Raw genomic sequence first — 21,972 nt, forward strand, 5'->3', positions numbered from 1 at the left:
TTTGAAGCCAGCAGGCTTCTGGGTTGAGAGGATTCCTGTTTTTCTTGCTTCTCGACGTCACATGTCCCTGGAAGTTGCCCAATAACAAATATAGCAAATCAAACTTCTCAGGTTGCTCTCCATTCAAAATAAGATGGAATAAATGAACGACATCTGTCATATTCACCACCTCTACGGTCACTTATTATTTTATTTTGAGCCCTTCAAGTCATTTCTTATGTTTGACGCTCTGTCTTACAACAGGATTTTTCATTTTCTGTAAGCACCATTCATTTCTATAGAATGAAACAGAAATCAGATTCAGCAGAAATAAGAATAAGAATATCGTATAATATCGTAATGAGAATATGATTTTTGGAGGACTGTCTGTTTTCTGAGAGCAAACTGGAGGTTGTTCTTGTTCCCATAAATACACAATAAGGAAGTGGAGCACTTTAGACAAAGAGAGAGTGGAAGGACTGCAAATCAAACTGGAACAGGCAGAATATTGTATCATGACGCTCCATCCCACTTCTGGTGCTGAGAACACTGAAGTACTGTTTCTGCACTGCCTCGGCTATAATGGCCCATAGAACAGCAAGACGACGGGTCACAGAAATCTCAAATTCCACAATAACTATTCATTGATTCAGTTGAATAACAGCAATTGTTTTGTTTTAATGCACCACTGATGGGGTGGGGGGCGGTTATCTATTTTTACCACTTTAAAAATGGAAACATGGAGCTGGGCATATGAAAGGATGGAAGAACTGTCCAAATACAGTACGTTTAGATAGAACACAGAATTTAAAAAAAAAAAAAAGAAGAAAACTTTACAGTATAAAAATCACAAACAAGGGGACACTCAAAACAGAAAACTATCACAGATAAATAAGTAAAGATCAAGAGTAAAACTTCAGAGTACTTTAAAGAAACAATACTCATATGCAAGAAAAACTTTCCATGACAGTGAACAACAGCAGAACAAGTTCATGGTGGTTTGCATTGTTGCCTCTTAAGCAAGGAAGTTGCCAGGCGTGTCTGAGTTTGCATGTTTGTTTGTTTTTTTCCGTGCCTGCGTGGATTTCCTCTGGGTCCATACCGTAGCAACAATCAAAATACATCTATAACTGGTCAATCGCATTTCTTTCTTTTTGGATTGTGAAATGAGACAGAGTGGCTTTTTTCAGGCTCGGTTGATCATGACATGATTTAGCTGGGAGGTTTGAATGCCGCACTTCCTCGTGTTGTGTTATAATATTGTGAAATTGTCTTTCACACATTATTACAACAGCATTTAGGAACCAGACTAAAAAGGGAAACTGAAACTGTCTGTACATGTTGTACAAGTTGTCGTTGCTGTAAATGTGCGCCCGTTCAACTGTTTTCTTCTTTTTACTAAATTGATTGGTTCATACTGTTGATCTGTAAGGCTGCACATAAACATTCGAATTATTTCTACCTCTTCACAAATCTATGAAGGCAGTTACACTGGGAAATTAAACAGTCACAGTTGAGTTGACTACAAACAACATTAATGGTTAAATGTCCCTCTAAAGCTCTATATGATGTGATAGGATCGATTGATGTTAAGCTTTAATTACGTAGAGGGAATAAAAACATTTTACAAGCACGTTGAGTGAGGAGGCCTGCCGATAATTAATTTGTTTTTAAGTGTCTCTCAGAGATTCCTGTCTTCTGCACCACCGCATCATCACCACACCCGAACCCCCTCTGACGTCGAAACATCCTGAAACACAAGAAGGCCTCCTGGCTCACTCATCATTTTATAACTGTGAGCAACATATGGCCGTGTGTGATTAAAATACCAGCAAAATAGTTCCCGGCATGGCCTCGTCTGAAGTTCCTGATCGAGAACACATGATCGACAGATGCCCTTTCTTTCGTGTTGGGTCAAACAGGACACAAGGAAGGCTTCCTTTTCATTCACTTTGCCAGCGATTAAACTGCAGTCAACTCTCACTTTGTTCTTGTGCTTGGTGAGTGCAGGCTACTGTACATCACCGGATGGTGAAATTGGCCTTGAAAGGAGAGACTTCTGGTATTAACAGATGGCTGCTTCAGTCTGCCACTAGGATTCCATGTGGCTCTGCTTTACACATGACCCAGTATTGTCTTTGCCAAAACTCACACTCAGCTTCCTCCTCGGGGAACGAACATGTCTTTCAGAAAAGATTGATGGTTCACAGGAGTGACTTAGCAGGGTTTTTGAGGGATGTTTTGAAACGATAGTATATCTCTCGTAGTTTCCCAGAGAGATATGAAACCTACTTCCTGCTAGAAAGTTGAGCTCATAACTGCCGATATCTTCGGTGGCGACAACACGGTGGGGGGTTGAGTGACAAAACACAGGATTATCAAAAGTTGATTTTATAGCGTTGTCACAAACAGCAGTGTTGGGTGTTGCTCAGCCTTTTTTTCAATCATTCCTTCCTTTCTGCGGTCATGAGAACTGGACCGACTTTGTATCAGCGCTCATTCCTTTGTGAATCTGGGGAAGTACGAAGGATTTCCAATGGCTTCAGCTGTTGGTGGCAATACCCCCAAAATGGGAGATGAAATTACATTCCTATACAGTTACGCATGGCACCATCAATCCATGGAGTCATGGGTATTTCCAATTTTTGATGGAAACTATGAACAATTCAAAATGTTCATGTTCAGTATTGACGAAAGCTTTTATATTTCTGTAAAACAGCTATGATTAAAAGTTTCATTTAATAATAATAATAATAATAATAATAATAATAATAATAATAATAATAATAATAATAATAATACAATTTGGCTGCTTACTTTCGTTCTGGCATCACCACAGTATCTGACAATATGTAATTTTACCTTTTTAAATAAGAAGGAGTGTCTTAACTAAGCTCCACATTTTGTAAGTGTGAATATTGTGTCTGTGCGGTTGTCTATCTCTCAATGAAGCATTGATAATGGATAATCATATTCTAATGATTATAATCATATATTTATAATGAGTAGAGATACAATGGTTACCATAGTGGTGCAATGCTGTGCAATGACTTAACAATGAATTCTGGAGACAGAGATTAGTCTATACATTTATTTGGGTGATCTGTATGACTGATCTAAGTATTATATTTGGGTTAAACGCCCAATAGCTTTATTTAAATATGAAAATGCACCTCTGCACTTACCCCTCTCTGACTTTCTAGGGCAAAGCCATGCTCAGCTGTGATGATGTCAGCGGCAGTATTCGGCCAAATACTGAGATTAGGATTATTGTCCCTGGCGCTGAACATCTGCTGTACACAAACAAAGTGAGACCACAGGAAGTAAAAAAAAAAAAAAAAAATATCCCTGCAGTAAAGATGGCAGTCATTCAGATGAGAATGGCTTTTACCACACGATGGCCAAACATTAATAGGATAATAGTGGCCCCGTCAGAAACCTGTAAAGACGAATATTTTATGGAAACAACAGAGTGAATTGATCCTCAGTGACTATAGAGTCATACAGAAAGAGGGCGGATGGAATATAAAAGCTATTCCTGTTGTTGTGCATCAGAAGCAGAAGCAGCTGTGAAATTATTGTCAGTCATGCAGTATGCTAAGTATGCTCCTATAACCACAGCAGGTGTGAACCAGCTCTGACTGGCTTCTGCTCAGGGCACACACACACACACACACACACACACACACACACACACACACACACACACACACACACACACACACACACACACACACACACACACACACACACACACACACACACACACACACTGCCCGGCCTAAAACCCAGTCTTTTGCACATCTGCTTCCCCGGCAGTGACTGCTGAGTAAGCACTACGTTAGCCTCTGCTTCCCTTCATGGGGGATCATAACAGGACAAAAATACTCCACTTATCTGTCACACAAAATATATTGTGGCAGCCTAAAAAGAGAGAGAAAAAAGAACGCGAGGAAAAGATCACCCACAGACATCCTCTTCCTGTTGTTAAAAACCCCTTTGATGAGGAAAATTACGCTTTTTTTCATCAAAGGGTTTTTTGGGTGTGTGTGTTTTTTTTTTAAAGTTATAAGTTAAGAGCGGGCATGAGTTTCTCACTGATTTTCTCGAGCATCTTGGTAACGCTAGAAAACAAAGACAGCTCAGACCTCACACCTTGCTTTGAAGCTGGCAGCGGAATATGGGATGACTTATAATTACAGAATCCAAAAGACTATTTTTAACTCTCAGCTGAGATATTCAGCACACAATGATAATATCCCAAAAGCGCTGAATGGTAGCCGTACAGGAATCCCACAAAAAAAAAAAACCTTTTCCAAACTGTTCTACCGTACACAACAATAAAAACAGGCATGTCCACGGTTTGTATAACTTATTATACATTGGACTAGTGCAGCATTGCAGATATACAGTAGATGTACAGTGCCAGTAACAGATAAGACCATTTTGATTAATGGTCCTCACTCCATCATCCCCAGGCACAGTACTACTATCTTTCATGCATTGCAGCTACCAATTGCCTTTGCCTTATCGTGGGTGTCTTTTCAGACCTAATCACAGGTTTACCCTGCAGGTATGTGGCCTGCCAAGTTCAGTCATGCTGGAAAACCCATCATTCAACAGCTTTTATTATCACAACTGCAAGGTGTTGCTGGGCAAGTCCCTACACGCACTGTACTGCTGCTCTGAAAGGTGGAAGTTTTTTTGTTTGTTTTGTTTCAGGCCTCTACGTTACTCTCACTCCTCTCGGCTGTAAAAGCTGGAGCTGCAACGGTTTTAGTTCAGTGTTCAAGTCATTCACTCCTGCAGAGTGACAGTTATTGGACCAGGAACTGCTACACAGATCAACTGCAGAACGTCGCCCCCACCATTTTTTTTCTTTTTTTTTTTCTGGGAAAGCTTGGCTCCCGTTCATGAGATAATTTGTTCTGCGGAGGAAACCCACTGCATCATCTTTCTGTCATCTGGCGAGGAACATATAAATAAATCTCCCTGACAAGGTAGAAACTACAGCAAACCCACTGAGTTCTCAGGGAGCTGGAATAAAACACCAAGCTGAGAAAACACAGAGAGAGTTGGAGTTGAACCCGGCTGCCCTACATTAAAAGGTGTTTCTATTGATTCAACACACATGCGAGTGGGGGAAGTTTTAGAAGAAAAAATAAAAAATTCACAAGAATACTCCTTCAAAGCACTTCTACTGAAAATAAAGCCTGATAATAAAGTTGTTTTATATGCCTGGAGTTTGCACGTTCTCCCAGTGCGTGTGTAGGTTTTGTTTTTGAATGTGCATCGGCTTCTTTTTAGGATTCAAAGCAGCTATAAAGTGTAAGAATACTAGAGGATGCAGCACAACACTAAGATCCAGAACGGATGGGCTGCAGTGGTACAGACTAGAAAGCGCTGCAGGCAGAATTGAATTAACTTTAAAGCAACACTATGAAGGCGACTTTGTGAAAAGGTGCAAGGTGCAGGATTTCTGAGAAGATAAAAGTTTCCGTCCTCCTTGGTTTTGAGTTTCACATAGGTCAGCATGGAGTTTGTAAAAGTTAAATGTGACCTTTTCCACAACGGACTTACATTTTCTTGCACAGAAAGAGAGAGAAAAAATAAATCTTTCCCATTAACTGTTCTGGCTCAGCGAGGTGTTTCACTCCACAGAGAGAATGCACAATTATATATATATAAAGTTACAGGAGAGTGTATTCCTGCCACATGAACACAAATGAACATATATTTAACTTATTTAATTGTAAGGTCCATTGTTATTTTCTTTTTTTTTTTTTTATAAAAAAAAAAAAAGGCTCCTACCAACTGTAAGATACCATATTTGGTATTTCAAACATTGATACACTCAAAACATGGCTCTTTTATTGCCCTTGCTATCATTACTTTTCGATAAAATGATTTGAGTGAAATACAGGAGAGCGCGGATGCTAAATTTCCTCTGTGACTGGCTTCATGCTGTGAACATTTTTTTAAACTAAATGAATTTGCAGGATATTGCATTCTTGACTAATATTAAAACGGCAGTAAAGAACAAAACAGGCACTTTTCGACACAGAAATGTGTTTGCGGAGCGATTGTGTAACAGAAGTTATTAGATTTTAGATCTCCTCGAGGGGCAGGGGAGAGCTGTCGGAAGTCTCGCATGTGCGGCGGAGTACACGCAGTGTCATCTTCCTCTTCCTTTGAGCGCCGTTTGAGTGACTGCTGGTGGGTGTGCCCGCGCTGCGGCATTGACAGATCTGGCCCCGTCACTTGTCTTTGTGTCAGAAAGCCTGTGGGAGACAGGAAGTCAGGCATCAGAGTGGACAGAAAACAGACATCTGGCCACACCCACAGCCCCGGGGCGAGACGGCCCACAACGACGACTTTCAACACCGCGACTCCTCCGAGGAATCTTTGATCCCGACTCGACCACATAACCACTCTTGTTTTTACCGATGAAAGCAAACTGAAGGGTCCAAACAAAGACAAACACATGATAGTCAAGTAAAAATATACAATATATTTGTTGTATAAACTTGTACAGAATGTCTTGGACATTGAGATTTACATACACTATACAGAAGGGTCCAAATAGGGTCACTTTCATGTCCTTCATGATTTTCAGAAAAAATGTCCCCCATAACAACCACATCTTATGTACATCTTTACAAACATCTCAAAACAAAACAGCCCTTGGGTGCACTTTAAGAGGCCATGATGAGATACAGATGCCTTGTATAAAATTCCCTGAAAATGTCTCTCTGTGAGGTAAGAACACATTAGTCATACTAATTTCCTTTCATTTCCTCTCATACATCAAATTCACTCATTTGTTCGGAGATGAGACTGGCAATAGAGAACAGCTAATTACACATCACGGTTCCAGTAATAGTATAGTGCCACAGAAGATGTAGTTGCAGACTGATGGAGTAAAAAAAATAACAAAAAAAAACAAGGGGCGACATCCACTTGTTTGTACACGGATTAATCAAACAATTGTTCGGTTCAACTGCGACAAAAGCCAGTCCTATACATTACACCTCAACAAGCCAACTGACATGTGCTTCAGTTTCATGTTAAGATACAGTCAAGGCCTCTCAACGACGACGGCAATAGGCAATAAGACCCAAACGTTACAAAAACCACATCCTTGGTTGAACATATCACACATGCGAATGACGCAGCCAAAAGCAACAGAACATACAGGAGGGTCTCTGTAAAGGTAATTCAATTAAGCTTTGATATTTTAGAGAAAAACATCACAGCTAAAATATATATGGTTCGTTGGCAAACTGATGTTGTATGCAGATGCATTTACCCAAACATTACTGAAGGGATTCTGAGTGAAAGCACAAGAAAGAAAAGTCCCTTTGTGTGGCGCGGTCAGAGGAGAAATCTGGTCATTTTTCATCGCTGCAGTAAGGGTACCAACAAAACATTTCAAATTGGTCCCCAGAACACATTCTCATTGGCCAAAGACTTAGACCACCAAGGCAACGTTCGTAACTGATACAAAAATGAAAACATCCAAAACCATCCATCCTACAGCTGGTGAATAGCAATTAACAGTCAAAAGACAGGTCTATTAGAAAAGTTATGAAATGTTCCATCATCATGGCTGTACGCGAGCATTTGTTAACGCCATGTATGATTGAACAGCAAAATCCATCCTTGTGTTAGACATTAAGGCATTGCGAAGGGATCTGAGAGTTTTCTGCTGATGGTTGCCGTTCCTTTGGGTGCAGAATACTGTAACCGACTCACTGCTTGTGTCGGCTAGTCAAGACTTCCGACAGGTTGAGGAAAACCCCCGGAGACACGCAAGCAGGAAAACAAGAGAGGGGAAGCTGTCCAGTCGATCTTCATGTGGACTCCAGCGTGTCCAGCTGAAAGACGTTGTGATTGGTCGGCGTGGTGAAGAAGAGCTGCTCCTCGCTGGTCGAGCGGTTGTCACAGGGACTGTGCAGCCCCAGCGTCCTCTCAAAGTCCAGGAGCTGGCCCATGAAGTTGAAGTTGGGTGAAATGTTGGACTTCTTCCTCTTAACAAAGTCGTAGGCGTCGTTCAGCGAGAGGTTGAGTCTCTGCATCAGGTAGGCCACGGTGACGGTGACGGAGCGGCTGATGCCGGCCAGGCAGTGGACCAGGATGCCGCACTGCTTCGATCGGGCCTCGTCTGCAGGGGGACAGAGGAGAAATCTAAGCCAACGGTGTTCAGACAACAGGTGAACTCGCTGGACGAGCAACGTCACTCCACTGAGCATTCGTTTCATAACGGCTGTAAGATGTCAGGTTAACGGGCAGCACGTATCGAGATTCGGATATGACTTGCAATAAATGCAAACAATTAATTATACGACGTTAATGTCTTTGCGGTTTGAGATTTGTTCTAAGGAACAGTGTTCTTTCTCTTGCCCCTTAATTTACACCAGCTCACATGTGTTTGCAGCTCAGAAGCAGTGATATGTTGACTTTTTATTTTAGGTCATTTTTATTAGTTTCTGTGCTGCTGAGTTCTTCTCTGTGGCCAGAAAATGCTAAATAATAATGCCCGTCATTCAAAAACTTACGATTTAGCATCACAATTTTCTTCTTGAATTACTCTCTCATCTTTAAAACTATAATTTTGAATTTGCAAAGCGTGATTACACAGTGCATGGAAAGATGATTCATAGCAATAGGGATTGTACACACTTTACACTTCACTGCACATTATACTGTGTCTAGTTGTTGTGTGTGTGATGAATAAATGACTTGACTTGTTGATATTTCTGAATTATGTTAATTTTGTCATTTATAACGTTCCAATATCCAATTTTCGTCACTTAAAATAAACAATATCCTAATGTTGATACTGCGATAACGATATATTTACAATATATAGTGCACCACTATGTTTGCTCCTTTAGCAATGACATCTATAGATTATTTCCACATTTTCATTTTTACTGCTTGTCGATTCAGTTGCAGCACAATTTATCTATCAGCTGCTTATTCTTTACAATAATAAGCTGGTATATGTATATTATATCCTATTATGCTGAAGCAACACACGGATTTTCCAAATTGAGCTCAATAAAGTTAATCTGTTCATCAAGTATCGTTCTCGACTACGTCAATTGACGTTAACCTTTTTTTTTTTTTTTTTCTGTGCGATTCTCATTCCTGTTGGACAGAAGAACTCCAGATGCCACGTCTGAGAGTTCAGTTCTGCTTTTAACACTCCATTCAAGCAAGGAAACAACTCACTGAATCCTCTGCTACCGACGGATATGAGCAAACAACCGTCAACGAAAGAACTTGACGCAAAAACTAGTGAGGCCCGGAATCAAACACGATCCCAGAGAGGAAACAACTCTTCCTTCCTCATTCTGATGACTCTCTGAGCCTCTTTAGAAACTAGTTCGTCGTACACAGCATATCGCAACCTCCGCAAAACAACTAAACAAAAGGAGAGCAGTGGTTTCAGGTGCAGTCGTGGTGAGAAGGCTCCAAGTCAAAAGCAAAATTGAAAACAGAGGGCGTCCTCTGCGCTGCCAAGAACAAAGAAAAAGATGTGCTCACTTTCAAGGTTATTGTGGTGTTGCTCTCATGAAAGCAGCGCGGCTTATTTAGTCTTCGACAACTGACAGCGGCCGACCAACAGACGCCCACGCACCCCATGCACCAGCCTATTGATCATCTACAATCAAATTTAGGCTGGAAATAGTTCATTCAATATCCCAGTACACGCATACAAACAACAGCACGTGACCGAAGTCATTGTTTGTGGCAAAACAATCAACACGTAGAAGAAAGTGTGCCTGAGGGTTCAGCAAAGCCAGCTCTTGACTTACCTATGAATGAAATCGCCTCTGGAAAGAACTGGGATAGATTCTGACTCCAGTGGTCCGAAATTGGTATCTGTTTGTACCTGAAGTGTCCGTCGTGTTCGAACATGTTGGGGAGATTGGGTGTGACGTTCAGGATGTACTTGATGTTGTACTGGCCCAGCACATCGAGGTTCGTGGAGTCTTTGGCACAGCCGAGGTAAAGGTACGGGAGGATTTGGACGGGGAAGGCGGGCTGATTGCTGGGGATGGGGCTCTCCTCGGACTCCGTGGCACTGCTGGGCTCTCGATCCGACTCGCCGTCGGAGCAATCCGAGCTGATCCGGAGATTCCCAAAGCCCAGGACTGACGTAGGGGGAGAGGAGCTGGGACAGGAGCTGTCCAGGAGGGTCTCACAGTGCTCGGGATACTCGGTGTGGAACTTTACAAATCCACCTGGACGGGAGCCAAAACACAACAGAGTCACATTCACACCTTTGGATCGATTTTAATGATGCAACAGGATTAATTTCAGTTGTATCTTGAATGGAAAACACGACATGATGTGATAAAGCTGAACTGTAAGGACCCCCCCCACCCCTCCTCCTCTTTCTCCTCCTCCATTCATGAAATGCATGCCTGTTCCTGCCGGAGCAAAACATGGTGCAGCCATTTTGGAATTTTAATTGAGAATCTCAGACGTGACACACAAACTTTTAAGTAGCATTCAAACCGCAAACCCACAATGGACAGGAAGCGCGTCAGTGCGCAGGAAACCCTGTTCTTTTTGCTTTTCTTCAACACAACAACCACATTAACAGTGTTGGTTTTACACTTAGAAGTTGTCCTCGAGTGTGAAAACGTGCTGTCAAATTGAGTACTTTATACGGGCTCATTTTCTATTCAAAACAATTCGTTTGGAGTTTAATTCTCAACTCATGGTGGTTAGAATAAACTGTGCGCAAAAAGTAGTTTGACTCCAAATGTGCCAGTGAGGCGGCACCACATGTTTCCAACAGTTGATAACTCCAAAATAATTTATCTAGACAAGACAGAATAGCATATACCTTCCAGGTAAAAGGCCTTGCAGCCGTCTTCCCACAGTTTTTGAAGAAGTAAACCCAGGACGGAGGCTGGCGCGCCGCTGTCCTGCCAGTCCACCGTGCACTCATCGTACAGGACCACCGTGTCCGTCGTGCACCTCCGGATGAACTTCTCCTTGTCCTCGTGGTTGGGGATGATGGTCCGGATGGGTATGTTGCCCTTCTTGAACCTGCGGAGCATCAGCCCCGGTATGGCCAGGTTGATGGCGGTCTCGATGTGGGACGACTCGTAGAGCTCGTGCGGTCGACAGTCCAGCAGCAGCGGAGAGTTGCCTCCTCCGGACTCCAACTCCGCTTGCAGCCATTCCACGCTTTTGCTCGGCGTCACATCAGACATATCGGACTCGATAGCATACTACAAGCGAGCACAAACACTTCCGACACGGTCCATCGTGAGGCGATGAGCTACATTTCAGAGAAAAGAAGAGAGAAACAAGACCTCACAGCCGCAGACGTTGCCCCGCCAGTGCATGGCGCTTCTGCCGCCCGAGCGAAGAGATTTCCCCCTTTTTCCTCCTCTCCACTTCCATCAGTCAGTGGGAGAGCTGCCCCAGTGAAGCCGAGACTTAATGCGGACCTATTTACACTCAGATTTACCAGATACGAGCTTAAACTGGGAGTCAGTAAGCTCTTGATCAACTTCAGCAGCTCCACATCGTACCAGGGTCCATGCGCATTCTCCTTCTGCCATTCCGATGCATGGGAGGTTTTTTTTTTTCTTTTTTTTTTTACTTGACAGCAGAGCAACTCAAGAGGGAGGAGTTAGATCTGTGCAATTTAAAGTCATAGCAGGGATGTCACTAAAAGTTTGGCCTCTAAACCAGGGGTGTTTCATTAATTTCCCACACCTGGAAAAAAAAACAACTAACTTACGTTCCACTTATTTATGTTCATGTTCTGGGAAAAGTTCTCCTTTCCTTGTCTTCTGTCCGGTAATCTTTCTACAGGGTAAAATTAAAGCAGCCTTCTTCAAAATAGAATAAAATGCATGCATGTACACTTTCATTTGGTCTAAAACTAAATTCATCACTTCAACATTGTCTTCCTTCCAAATGCAGCATTCTCCCGGCCCTTTACACTGTTAATTCACTGTCACACATTCATATTCATTCATACACACTTAAACAGCTCTGCCAGCAGCTGCTCTGCAAAGTGCTTGATGCCTCTGGGAGGAACCTGGGGTTTGGGAATCGTTTCCAAGGACACCTGCAAAAGACTGAACAACTTTTATGGCAGAATGAATAGGGGATGGGTTTCATTTACTTCCCCTATACTTGTCAACCTCTCCCTGCTCATTCCCACATTCAGCCAAACTGGGTCCACCGCCGCCCTGCAAGCGTAATTCAGGATCTAGCAGTGGATGGATGGATGAAAGCTCTTGTGCCAGTGATTTACGCAGAATGATGCATTTATAAAAATGTTTGTGGACACGCATCGTGTTTATTTCAACAATTAAATAAAATTCCATGCAATATTTGGACGAGAAAGCAACTTGATAATCAGACTTAACCTTAGAATAGAAACATTGCAGAACATTGATGGGAGCATCACAGATGAGAAGTGTCATGTGATTTATATACCCCCACCCCCCCACCCCACCCCACCCCTCTAAAACACATGATATAAATACTGCTTTTTAATCAGCACCACACATGAGTACGAGCTTCAACTGCATAATTTTATATATAACACCACCTGTTACCTTTGAACATGTTTCAGGGGAAAGACCCCGGTGCACATCTTGGTTCATTAAACAAGAACACATATGCAATATATTTACTCTAAAACCACAGACACGCGCACCAAAGCACAAATGAACTGAATCCAGATGATGGAAACGACTCTCTTCCTTCTTTCACTTGCTTGCAGAGCAAGAAAACTTCATTACGGAAGTATGTTATCTTTGATCATGATAAGGCCCTTAATCAGATTTGACACGCCCCTGAAACTGCTCTCTTCCTCAATTTGTCATTTTATTTCTGAGGTGAAGTGTAAAAACAAGCCCTCCGACCCTCTCTGCTTCCTCCAAAACTCTTCTGCATGGTGACTGCACGAGGAAATTGAGTGTCTTTTCTCAGAACGTGACAGCGACATTCCCATAGCTTGTTACTGATGTGTGTAATAATCCAGGGGAATTGGTGAAGACAGGGAAATGAGAGAGAGAGAGAGAGAGAGAGAGAGAGAGAGAGAGAGAGAGAGAGAGAGAGAGAGAGAGAGAGAGAGAGAGAGAGAGAGATATGCGTGCAGTGGGAATCCAGCCATGCAGCTCATCTGTCCGCACACGTGAGTGGGGGAGACACAGATGTGCAGGGCATTGGGATTAACACAGAATGAGGAATGGAGTTAAAACTTGCGCGCGCGCGCGCACACACACACACACACACACACACACAAACACAAACACGCGCGCGCTTGCAGCTATAACCTGATCAGGCTCCATATCATTGCCACACTACTCTGCACCACCATTTCAGCACCTGCCTGCCACAGAAACTTGCCCATGATTTCAAGACAGAGGGAGAGAGAGAAAGAGAAGAAGAAAAACTAAACAGATTCGCACATGATCACACACTGACTGTGGCCCTTCACATGCCCACACATATGCTGCTTCATTTCATTTTCCTCCCGGGGGGTGAAGAAGTGAATTCACCTGCCTTCAAACTCCTCGTATCAAGAAACTAACGCAGCCGCATTTGCAAACGACAGGTGGATAATGTATGATAATGAGGCGAAACAATGCAAAAAGGAGTGAATAATGACAAATAACACAACAGCCTGTTATGCATCTTAATGAATTTACAAAAGGGTTTTATTCATGCATAGGGAAAAAAACCCAACTTGTTTTAATCTCAAAATGGCATTACGCTCTCTAAAATAAATCTAAATAAATAGGAAAATAGCTCAAATTCAGCCAGAAAATATGAATCTAAATAATATTAAAGGATTGCGTTTGGATATAGTCTGCCTTGCACGATAGCATCCTTCACCTCACTGCTCCACTTCCACAAACACTTGAGTTACATAATGTGCTCCAAACATGAGCTCATCTCTCCCATGAGCAGAGACAGGAAGCGGCTTTGATTTACAGAATCCCAGGTTTTTGCATGTCAAGTGCTGCTTTAAGGGCTTTCACGTGTGCTCGGTGGATACACAAACACTCTCCTGTCATGTGCAGATGTACAGTGGGATGAATTCAGAGATGAGACAGATGGGAGGAGAGCTTCCTCTCCATTGATGTTTCCCTGCATGTGGGAGTAAAAGGCTCGTATACTAAATCAAATCAGTGCGTCTAAAAGCATGAAGGTGTGGGGAGTATGAGGTGAAAGACATGTCCACATGGTTTCATATACAGTGAAAGGTCACGTGAAATAACCAGTCCTCTGAGCAGATAAATCGGTTTATTTTCAATATCTGCATTTCTGATCTTGCAGTTGTGCTACACTGACACACTGTGAGCACACGGGAGGGTGTATGATGCATTTTATCACAAGAAAACGGATCTCCCACCTTATCTAGATTGGAAACACAATATCCTGTTTTCTGCGGATACCCTCTAGTGGTCCACCACGAAAGCTGCTGCGCCACATGAGTCATCTGCAATGGGAGGAGGCGTCTGATGTCACAGCCTCACATAAAGCAAAGAGGAGGCCCAGTGCGCCCCCGTGTGGCCAAACATGGAGTTTTACACAACGCATTTCATGAATGAACAAACCACATGTGCAAAAATCTGCCCTCAAGCTTACGTGAACGGCACTTTTCGAGACACCACAGATTGCCATGTCTTTGTTTGTTTTTTCATTTGAACACCAACACAGAGGAATATGATTTTGAGGTATGGAAAACATCCTTTGCAAACAAACCATTCATTTGCAGTTTACTTGTTGCTTAATTTGTAAGACATTGCAGCAATCATTCGAAAGTGTCCATGTCAATGACTTCTGAGATACTAAAAGAAATACTCATGTTCCACAATATGACATGTGATATGTGGCACATATGAAATATGATCCAGGAATACAAGACAGCACCAAATATGTCAATAATGTGAAATATATGTTGATAAATTACATGGTTGCACAGTATTCATGATTATGAGACTCAATCTTTCATTGCATGTGCCACTGAATTGTTGCAAACATGCACCAACTAGCCATAATCATATGAGGTTGTTCAGCTTGTGAAATATAAATTGTGTCCTGTGCAAATTCTAAGACTGTGAGGAAAATGTGTGAAGAGTTGATGAAGATATAGAAGCACGCACGGGTTTATGGACATCAGCTTATATTCAGTTACTGCAAAACTAAAATAAACAGCCTGCAGAACCATTTTTAGAAACAGAAATGGTTGCCCATAAAGAAATCTGTCATTTTCCCCAACATGCAATGCGAACAGATGGAAATGTGCACAGCGCTTGGCTGAAAAGGCCGGTCTGCGCTGTGGTCACTATTTGGTGACTGATTGGACAAGACATTGCATGAGGTTGAGCGAAAAGCCAAGATGAGTATAATTACTGACAAAATGGCACCAAACGGTCATGGTGAATGTTGCCAAAAGCACATGAACAGAAGTGCAAAAATTAGCAGCAGATATTGTTTTCGGGGGGGGGGGGGGTTCAGATGAAACCAAAATAAACGTGTTTCCATTAGATGGAGTCCAAAACTGTTTGGCTCAGACGTGGTCAGAGCGACAGCGACGGCACAGAACTGATTAAAACATGGAAAGCGAGGATATTGATATACGAGGCATCATGTGAACAAGAAGTGCAGAACATTTCCACAGATGGAGCAGTTTAGGTTTGGAGAGCCAAATAATGAAGCAGCAGAAGAGGCAAAGCAATTTTCCAAAACATGATAACATGCTGCCACAATCACACACACTTTTCTTTTTTTTTTTTTTAAAGCAACTGATTGAAGACGCCACCTGATTAAGTATCACCCTGACAAATAGTCAACCAAAATACAGTGAAGTTGGAGCAACAAAGATGAAACCATTAATCAGTGGAAAAGAGCAAAGATCTTTCAACACATCTGTGCAGTTCTACGATTCCTTTCCCTTTATAATCAACTGTATCCTAGAAATATCAGAAAACACTGAAAAATAATGGAATTCTAGCAATGAAATATGGTTGACTTGTTTCAGTTTGTATGTTTGACCAATTCTTAAAGGTTAATTAATTAACTTTTCTTTTCTATCTTTATTTTTCTTTTTGCGGTTTGGTCAAAACCATAAAATTTAACTTGCTGGAAATGAATCGCAATCATTAAACAATTTGAACATGGCAGATATGATTGTAATATTTCATACGCTGATTGTGTGCGTAGCCGTTTGAAACGTTTCAAACACTATAAAGTGCATTATAACAAAATGTACCTTGTACTACTGTGTACTGTGCATTAACTTATAAACTACCAGTGACTTCATATATGAGCAGTGTAAAAAAAGAAAAAGTGAAATAGTTTTAACCTGAAGCTTCATTGAAAATCACATTTTACATGTGTGTGAAAACAGTAAATGAATGTAACCCCCCCCAAAAAAAAAGTAAAATGACACCTGACTTTGATGAGAATAAATAATTAAATGCAATGTTAGTGTTTTACATGATGTCAGGCCACAGCTGATAGCATGTGACTGAGGCCTTTGAAGTAGGACTGTTCCCTCTCGCTCATCAGCTCAAAGTGAAGCGGCTGCTGGCAGAAGTTACACTCGGCTGAGGAGTGCGGTTTCAGCTCCAAACCCACCTCCGTCCACGTGTTCACCAGCCGATCTGTGGAGACACGGCGGCGTATAAACATGGTCAGAAGTCCTGTCTTTCCTCAAAGTCTAAAAAAAAAAAACCGACCCTGTTTTGACCAGCAAGGCAATGTCACTGAATCCTTTGACCTTTTTTCAAGCATTAATAATGAAGCTGAAACAAGCAAAGGCTGCAACATGATCACGTAATTAAGTTTAAAGTGGCCGTACCAACAAAGTAGGCCATCATCTGGGGGGAGTGGTGTGGCGTGGGGGCGATGCGCAGCAGCTCCTGTCCTTTTGCCACGGTGGGGTAGTTGATTGCTTGAACGTAGATGTTGTACCGAGCCATCATGATGTCACAGATCTCGCTGTTTTTCTCTGCATCTGAAACCTACCAGACGTGTGCAGGATGTATGTCAGACGCACAGAAATCACCACCAACGGTTCACAGTCCCATGATCCACAAATGTTATGGCACGTTGTAAAATGCAAGTAAAAAGAGAACGCAATCATCCACAGAACTCACGACACTTTTATTTGGCCCCGATCAAACCTTTTTGCCGTCGCTGTTGTGATGCTGCAGAAATGGTAAACTGTCTTCTAAAATGTTGTGTATTGTTAATTGTGATCACTGCAATCCAGCCGTCTACTTTCTATTCCTCCTTTATACAGTTTGCAGTAGTTGGTCCCTCATTCAGCGAAGTCACGTTCATAATTTTAAAATCTGCCTTTCACGCATCAGCTTTTTTTTTTTTGCAATCATAAAACAATGCTTTTTCCATAAGTATGGCACTGTCTGCAGATAAAAAGTAATAATGGCATTTGAATTGATAAATGATTGAAGATCTTACTTGGACAGGGATGATGTGGCTTGGACAGTGGACCACAGGGAGGCCGGAGTCCATCAGCATCTGCCGCAGCAGTTTGACGCTCCTCTGATGTTTCCTCCTGAGCACCTGCCCCTCTTCACTTTTCAAGACCTGGATGGACTCCTTGGCCCCCGCCAGCAGCATGGGGGGCAGCGAGGTGGTGAATATGAAGCCGGCAGCGTAGGAGCGCACTGTGTCCACCAGCGATTTGGTGCTGGCGATGTAGCCCCCCACACAGCCGAACGCCTTGCCTGGAATCAGAGCCCCAAGATAAACGAAGGAAGGGGTGGGGGGGGGGGGGGGGGGGGGGTTATGAAATGCTATTCCTCATTCGCTACGCTTCCACTTACCAAGAGTACCAGAGATGATGTCCATTTTATTCATGACTTTATCTCGGTCTCCGATGCCTCCTCCTCTGGGCCCATACAGACCCACAGCGTGAACCTCATCCACGAACGTAATGGCACCAAACTTGTGGGCAACGTCACACATCTCCTCAAGTGGACACACGGCCCCTGTAGAGAGCACAGAACCCATCAGACCGTTTTATCTGTGCACACAAAATGCTTGAACTCCTCCATGTCCTCAACTTACTGGAACACATCACTTAACAAAACACGATAAGAAACCATTTGAATATCCAACCTTTTTTTTTTTTTTAAATACAGCACCATCACAAGAGGCCTGCATGCGTACTCACCATCCATTGAATGCACAGTTTCAAAGGCAACGATCTTTGGAGTGGAAGGATCAGACTTCTCGAGCAGCTCTCGGAGGTGGCTGACGTCATTGTGACGGAAAATAAACTTCTTGGCCCCGCTGTTTCTTATGCCCTGAATCATTGAGGCGTGATTGCCTGCATCAGAGTAGATTTCGCAACCTAGAAGAGGAATAAACAATACAGGACACGTCAGTGCTTGGATAGATTAAAAAAGTAGGACAAAGAAGTAGAATAGGATATATGAGGAATGTTGCGTCAAAGTAAAAAAATAAATAAAAAAGTCCTTTTAGGAAATGTGTCACAGTCGTACGAAACTGAAATGTAAATACCTGGAAGCATTTTTGACAAAGTAAACAATGTGGAGTCATTGGCCACAAAGCAGGAGGTGAACAGCAGGGCGGCGTCTTTTCCATGCAGATCAGCCAGTTCATGTTCAAGTTCCACGTGGAATTTGCTGGTTCCTGAAATGTTCCTGGTGCCTCCTGCGCCGGCACCATGCTTACACACAGTCTCGCTTAAAAGAGAAACGAAAAAGAGTTTTTTTTTCTTCCCTCCAAAGTACCTATTTAGAGCCGCTTTTCTTTTCTGTGACTTTGATCATTGCGTCGACTCACATGATCGTCTGAGTGACTTTGGGGTGACGGCTCATGCCGAGGTAGTCGTTGCTGCACCACACGGACACATTTTTCTTGGAATGCAGAGACTGTGAGTAGTCGTCTGCCATGGGGAACGAGGTGGCACTGCGATTCACCGTCTTGAAAACCCTGTATGTGTGGTCGGCTTTCTTGCTTTCAATTTTCTTTTCAAAAAAATTGTCGTACTTGAAAGTGGAAACTGACAAAGAAAAAGCAGCGGATGAGGTTTTTATCAATTTCAACTGTATTTCGGAGGAGGGTCTGTGTTCCGTAGGGGAGACCGAGGCTTACCTTCAGGTAGATTATCGTTGAGCAAGTGGGACGCTTTGGACGATATGGATTTAATAAGATTTTCGGTTGCACCATTGTTGGCCTTTTGTGTCCCAACCAGATCCTCAACCGATAAATCCACAGCCATTTTTCCTGTTACACAATACAGCATTGAAAAGATTACTTTAAATATCACCTCCAAAAATGATTACATGATTGATTTCAGAGGTTTTTTGACAAGTGGAAAGAAATTTGACCCACATTTCAGTGGTGAATGCTGTCTAATTCTAATATCAAATACAAGATAAACTGCCATTTTCGTAAAATCATAGATAACGTTCCAATATATCTCGTGGTGGAGATGCTTGGTCACAATTTGGCTCCGTAGAGATGGCCAGCACCATTTCACTTCCCATAACTAAGCACTGTGTGACTGTTATACCTGTGTGGTAGGAGTGCACCTCCTGGTCGTCCTGCAGCTCCATCCGGACCTCTTTTACTACACTGTTGTTTTTTTGAACCATCTCAGCTGCCAGGAAGGGGCATTTGGAGCCGACAGTCTGGCCATGAGGCTTGACTTTTTGCTTTGAATCTACAGAACACAAAAATCCCAAAAAAATTTTTTTTTGCTCTTCATTTCCCTTTAAATGTATTATTTAGCCACGAAATCACTCTCAAGTTTATTGCATTTTAATAGTTGCCTTACCGTCATTCCTTAATGTGCCTTTTGATGCAAAAGTAGAGGAGGACACAGGTCTGGCCGGTGGTCTGGAGGCCAGGCCCATCATCATAGGGCACTTTTGAGCATAGTTCACCAGTGATTTCTTTCCAGCCAGGTGGAGGAAAGCACCTGGGACAGCAGTCAGGAAGGGACACCGACGGATCACTGCGTCCATGTAGGAAAGAGATCTAACGGATAGAAAGACAGAAATGTGAGAAGTTCTCCAGTTCACTTTCATGCAAACTGTAGCTGTGCACATACATTACATATCTTTTACATATGTAAATAAGACCAGACACTGCAATAATATTTGTCCTTGTCAAGTGCACTCCCCCTAAAAAAAAAAAAGTCAACATCCTAGATAAAATACTCCTTCAAACGTCTAAAAAAATACATTAACTGGCATTTCTATCTACCTTTAGTTGTATTGGTCATTTACCTGAAGACATCCCAGTCCAGCCTGATAATACAGAGGAAAAACGCCTTACGAAACATGACAGAACAGTCCTCTATGACCGCTGAGACCAGAGGAAAGGATGTTATGTATAAAGCCCAGGAGACTACTTCCATTCACTCTGTAGTCAGCTGTCCTTGACAAATGGAAAAAAGGGAAGGCCTCTCAAGGACCTGTCTTGTTATTACCATTACTGAATGGTCTCATCAAGGAGCGATGAGAGGAAGAAGAGCCATCTGGCTGCTGCTCAGATGTAACAGATACACAAGTCACTTGAGTCCTGATCTTTACATATGCTAGAAGAAAAAAAAAAGAAAACAGCCCCCTGGAGTGTGTTGGTGAAAATAAATATTTCTAGGAATGTAAATCTTTGAATTAATCGACCTTGAACTTGACACCCTTAACTAGACGAGCACTGACTGGATAGATAATATACTCTAAAATACACACAATTAATAGTCATAGATCACTTTCACAGCATTCAATCCGATAGAATAAAAATACAGTTGAAAATAAAAGTATTCAAAGTTTTGAAAAGTACTCAAACCTCAATTTGTTCTCATATGTATACCCCCCCAAGGACAATACAATTTTCATTCTAAGCAATTTAGACGGAAACAAAAATGAGGAGGAAAAAAAATCTAACTTTTATCAACATTTATGGTGAAAAAACAAAACAAACAAAAAAAAATAAAAAATGAATTTATCATTCAACAAGCAAAGTGTACCCCTGTTACTGTCAGATAATTACACGCACCTGGTTCGTCTTGTTTTGTTGAATTGAGGCTCTTCACAGAGAGAAATTAATAAAGCGGACAGTTACGCAGCGGCCGTAGTAGTGGCGTTGCGCAACCACAGTCACGCCCTCCTACATAACACACTCTGACGTCAGCAGCGCGCGGAGCTGCGTCAGCGCGTACACAAAGTACATTGAAGCGCCATGTGCAGCTGGCCCTGGTCTGTCAAACTCAGCTCAGTTTCATGCGGCGACATTTAAGCTCAGAGGGACCAGAGCAGTTAAACGATCTGGTTGTTTTAGTCCTAAGATGATTTTTAAAAATGTTTTATATTTATCTTTATGAAACATTTTCACCAACACCAACACAAAGCCACCTACAGTCACTCACTTAAGATGCACAGCTGCTGCGAAACCTTCCTCTGAATTTAACAAGCCTCACATCTGTGGGTTTCACCTAAGTTGTTGGCAGAATTCACTACATAGTTCATGCAAAGCTTAAAAAAAAAGGGTATGAATTGGACCTGATGAACAAACAGTATAATCAAAAAGAATATAATTCTAAATGAAAAGGCCAGAGGCACAGCCGGGGATGAGCAGTTTAGATAAAGAGTTAGAGAGGACACGTTTAAGTATAATGGATAATGTAGATGAACAACCAGAGAAGATCCATGGATGTAGTGTAAAAGGACATGGAGATGGTTGGTGTGTGTCGCACTATTAGAGGCACAGTATTGAGTGAAATGGAGGCAGATGACTGAGTGTGGGGAGCAGTGAAAAGAGCAGCCAAAAGAAAGAGGAAAAAAACAAAACATTGCTTTGTTGATATTGAGACTGATTTCTGCACTCTAACCAGGTTGCCTCAATTCAGGAGTCACATGTGGGAAATATCAGAACTCAATTTAAAGCGAAAACACAAATCCTGACATTACAAATGCCGCCTGGTTTTCACAC

The 21,972-nt window shown here is 42.2% G+C and overlaps 2 protein-coding genes across 2 annotated transcripts; both read right to left on the reverse strand.

The window, feature by feature from the left end:
* Positions 1-6,465: 6,465 nt before the first annotated feature.
* LOC308113094 (dual specificity protein phosphatase 7-like) lies at positions 6,466-11,580 on the reverse strand. The gene is made up of 3 exons (XM_080469063.1): positions 10,844-11,580; positions 9,804-10,232; positions 6,466-8,143 (listed from the first exon to the last, which is right to left on the reverse strand). The coding sequence occupies exons 1-3, from the start codon at positions 11,214-11,216 to the stop codon at positions 7,833-7,835; spliced, it is 1,113 nt and encodes a 370-aa protein (XP_080325189.1). The 5' UTR covers positions 11,217-11,580; the 3' UTR covers positions 6,466-7,832.
* Positions 11,581-16,087: 4,507 nt separating this feature from the next.
* Positions 16,088-21,142, reverse strand: LOC308113302 (5-aminolevulinate synthase, non-specific, mitochondrial-like). Its single transcript, XM_080469486.1, has 11 exons — positions 21,040-21,142; positions 19,814-20,016; positions 19,550-19,699; positions 19,129-19,260; positions 18,817-19,036; positions 18,532-18,716; positions 18,182-18,361; positions 17,832-17,996; positions 17,464-17,732; positions 16,841-17,003; positions 16,088-16,643 (listed from the first exon to the last, which is right to left on the reverse strand). The coding sequence occupies exons 2-11, from the start codon at positions 20,001-20,003 to the stop codon at positions 16,483-16,485; spliced, it is 1,815 nt and encodes a 604-aa protein (XP_080325612.1). The 5' UTR covers positions 20,004-20,016; positions 21,040-21,142; the 3' UTR covers positions 16,088-16,482.
* Between the last annotated feature and the right edge of the window lie 830 nt (positions 21,143-21,972).

This window comes from Lipophrys pholis, assembly GCF_963383615.2.
Source record: "Lipophrys pholis genome assembly, chromosome: 8".
Lineage (NCBI taxonomy): Eukaryota > Metazoa > Chordata > Actinopteri > Blenniiformes > Blenniidae > Lipophrys > Lipophrys pholis.

Excerpts from the sequence above, each read along its gene's own strand:
- LOC308113094 (XM_080469063.1), bottom strand. The coding sequence starts at position 11,216 with ATGTCTGATGTGACGCCGAGCAAAAGCGTGGAATGGCTGCAAGCGGAG. Across the intron at positions 10,233-10,843 it reads CAAGGCCTTTTACCTGGAAG|GTGGATTTGTAAAGTTCCAC; the intron begins GTATATGCTATT and ends GCTCCCGTCCAG. Across the intron at positions 8,144-9,803 it reads AGAGGCGATTTCATTCATAG|ACGAGGCCCGATCGAAGCAG; the intron begins GTAAGTCAAGAG and ends GTCCCCCTGCAG.
- LOC308113302 (XM_080469486.1), bottom strand. The coding sequence starts at position 20,003 with ATGGACGCAGTGATCCGTCGGTGTCCCTTCCTGACTGCTGTCCCAGGT. Across the intron at positions 19,700-19,813 it reads AGGCACATTAAGGAATGACG|ATTCAAAGCAAAAAGTCAAG; the intron begins GTAAGGCAACTA and ends TGTGTTCTGTAG. Across the intron at positions 17,004-17,463 it reads GCCACATCATCCCTGTCCAA|GTTTCAGATGCAGAGAAAAA; the intron begins GTAAGATCTTCA and ends CACGTCTGGTAG.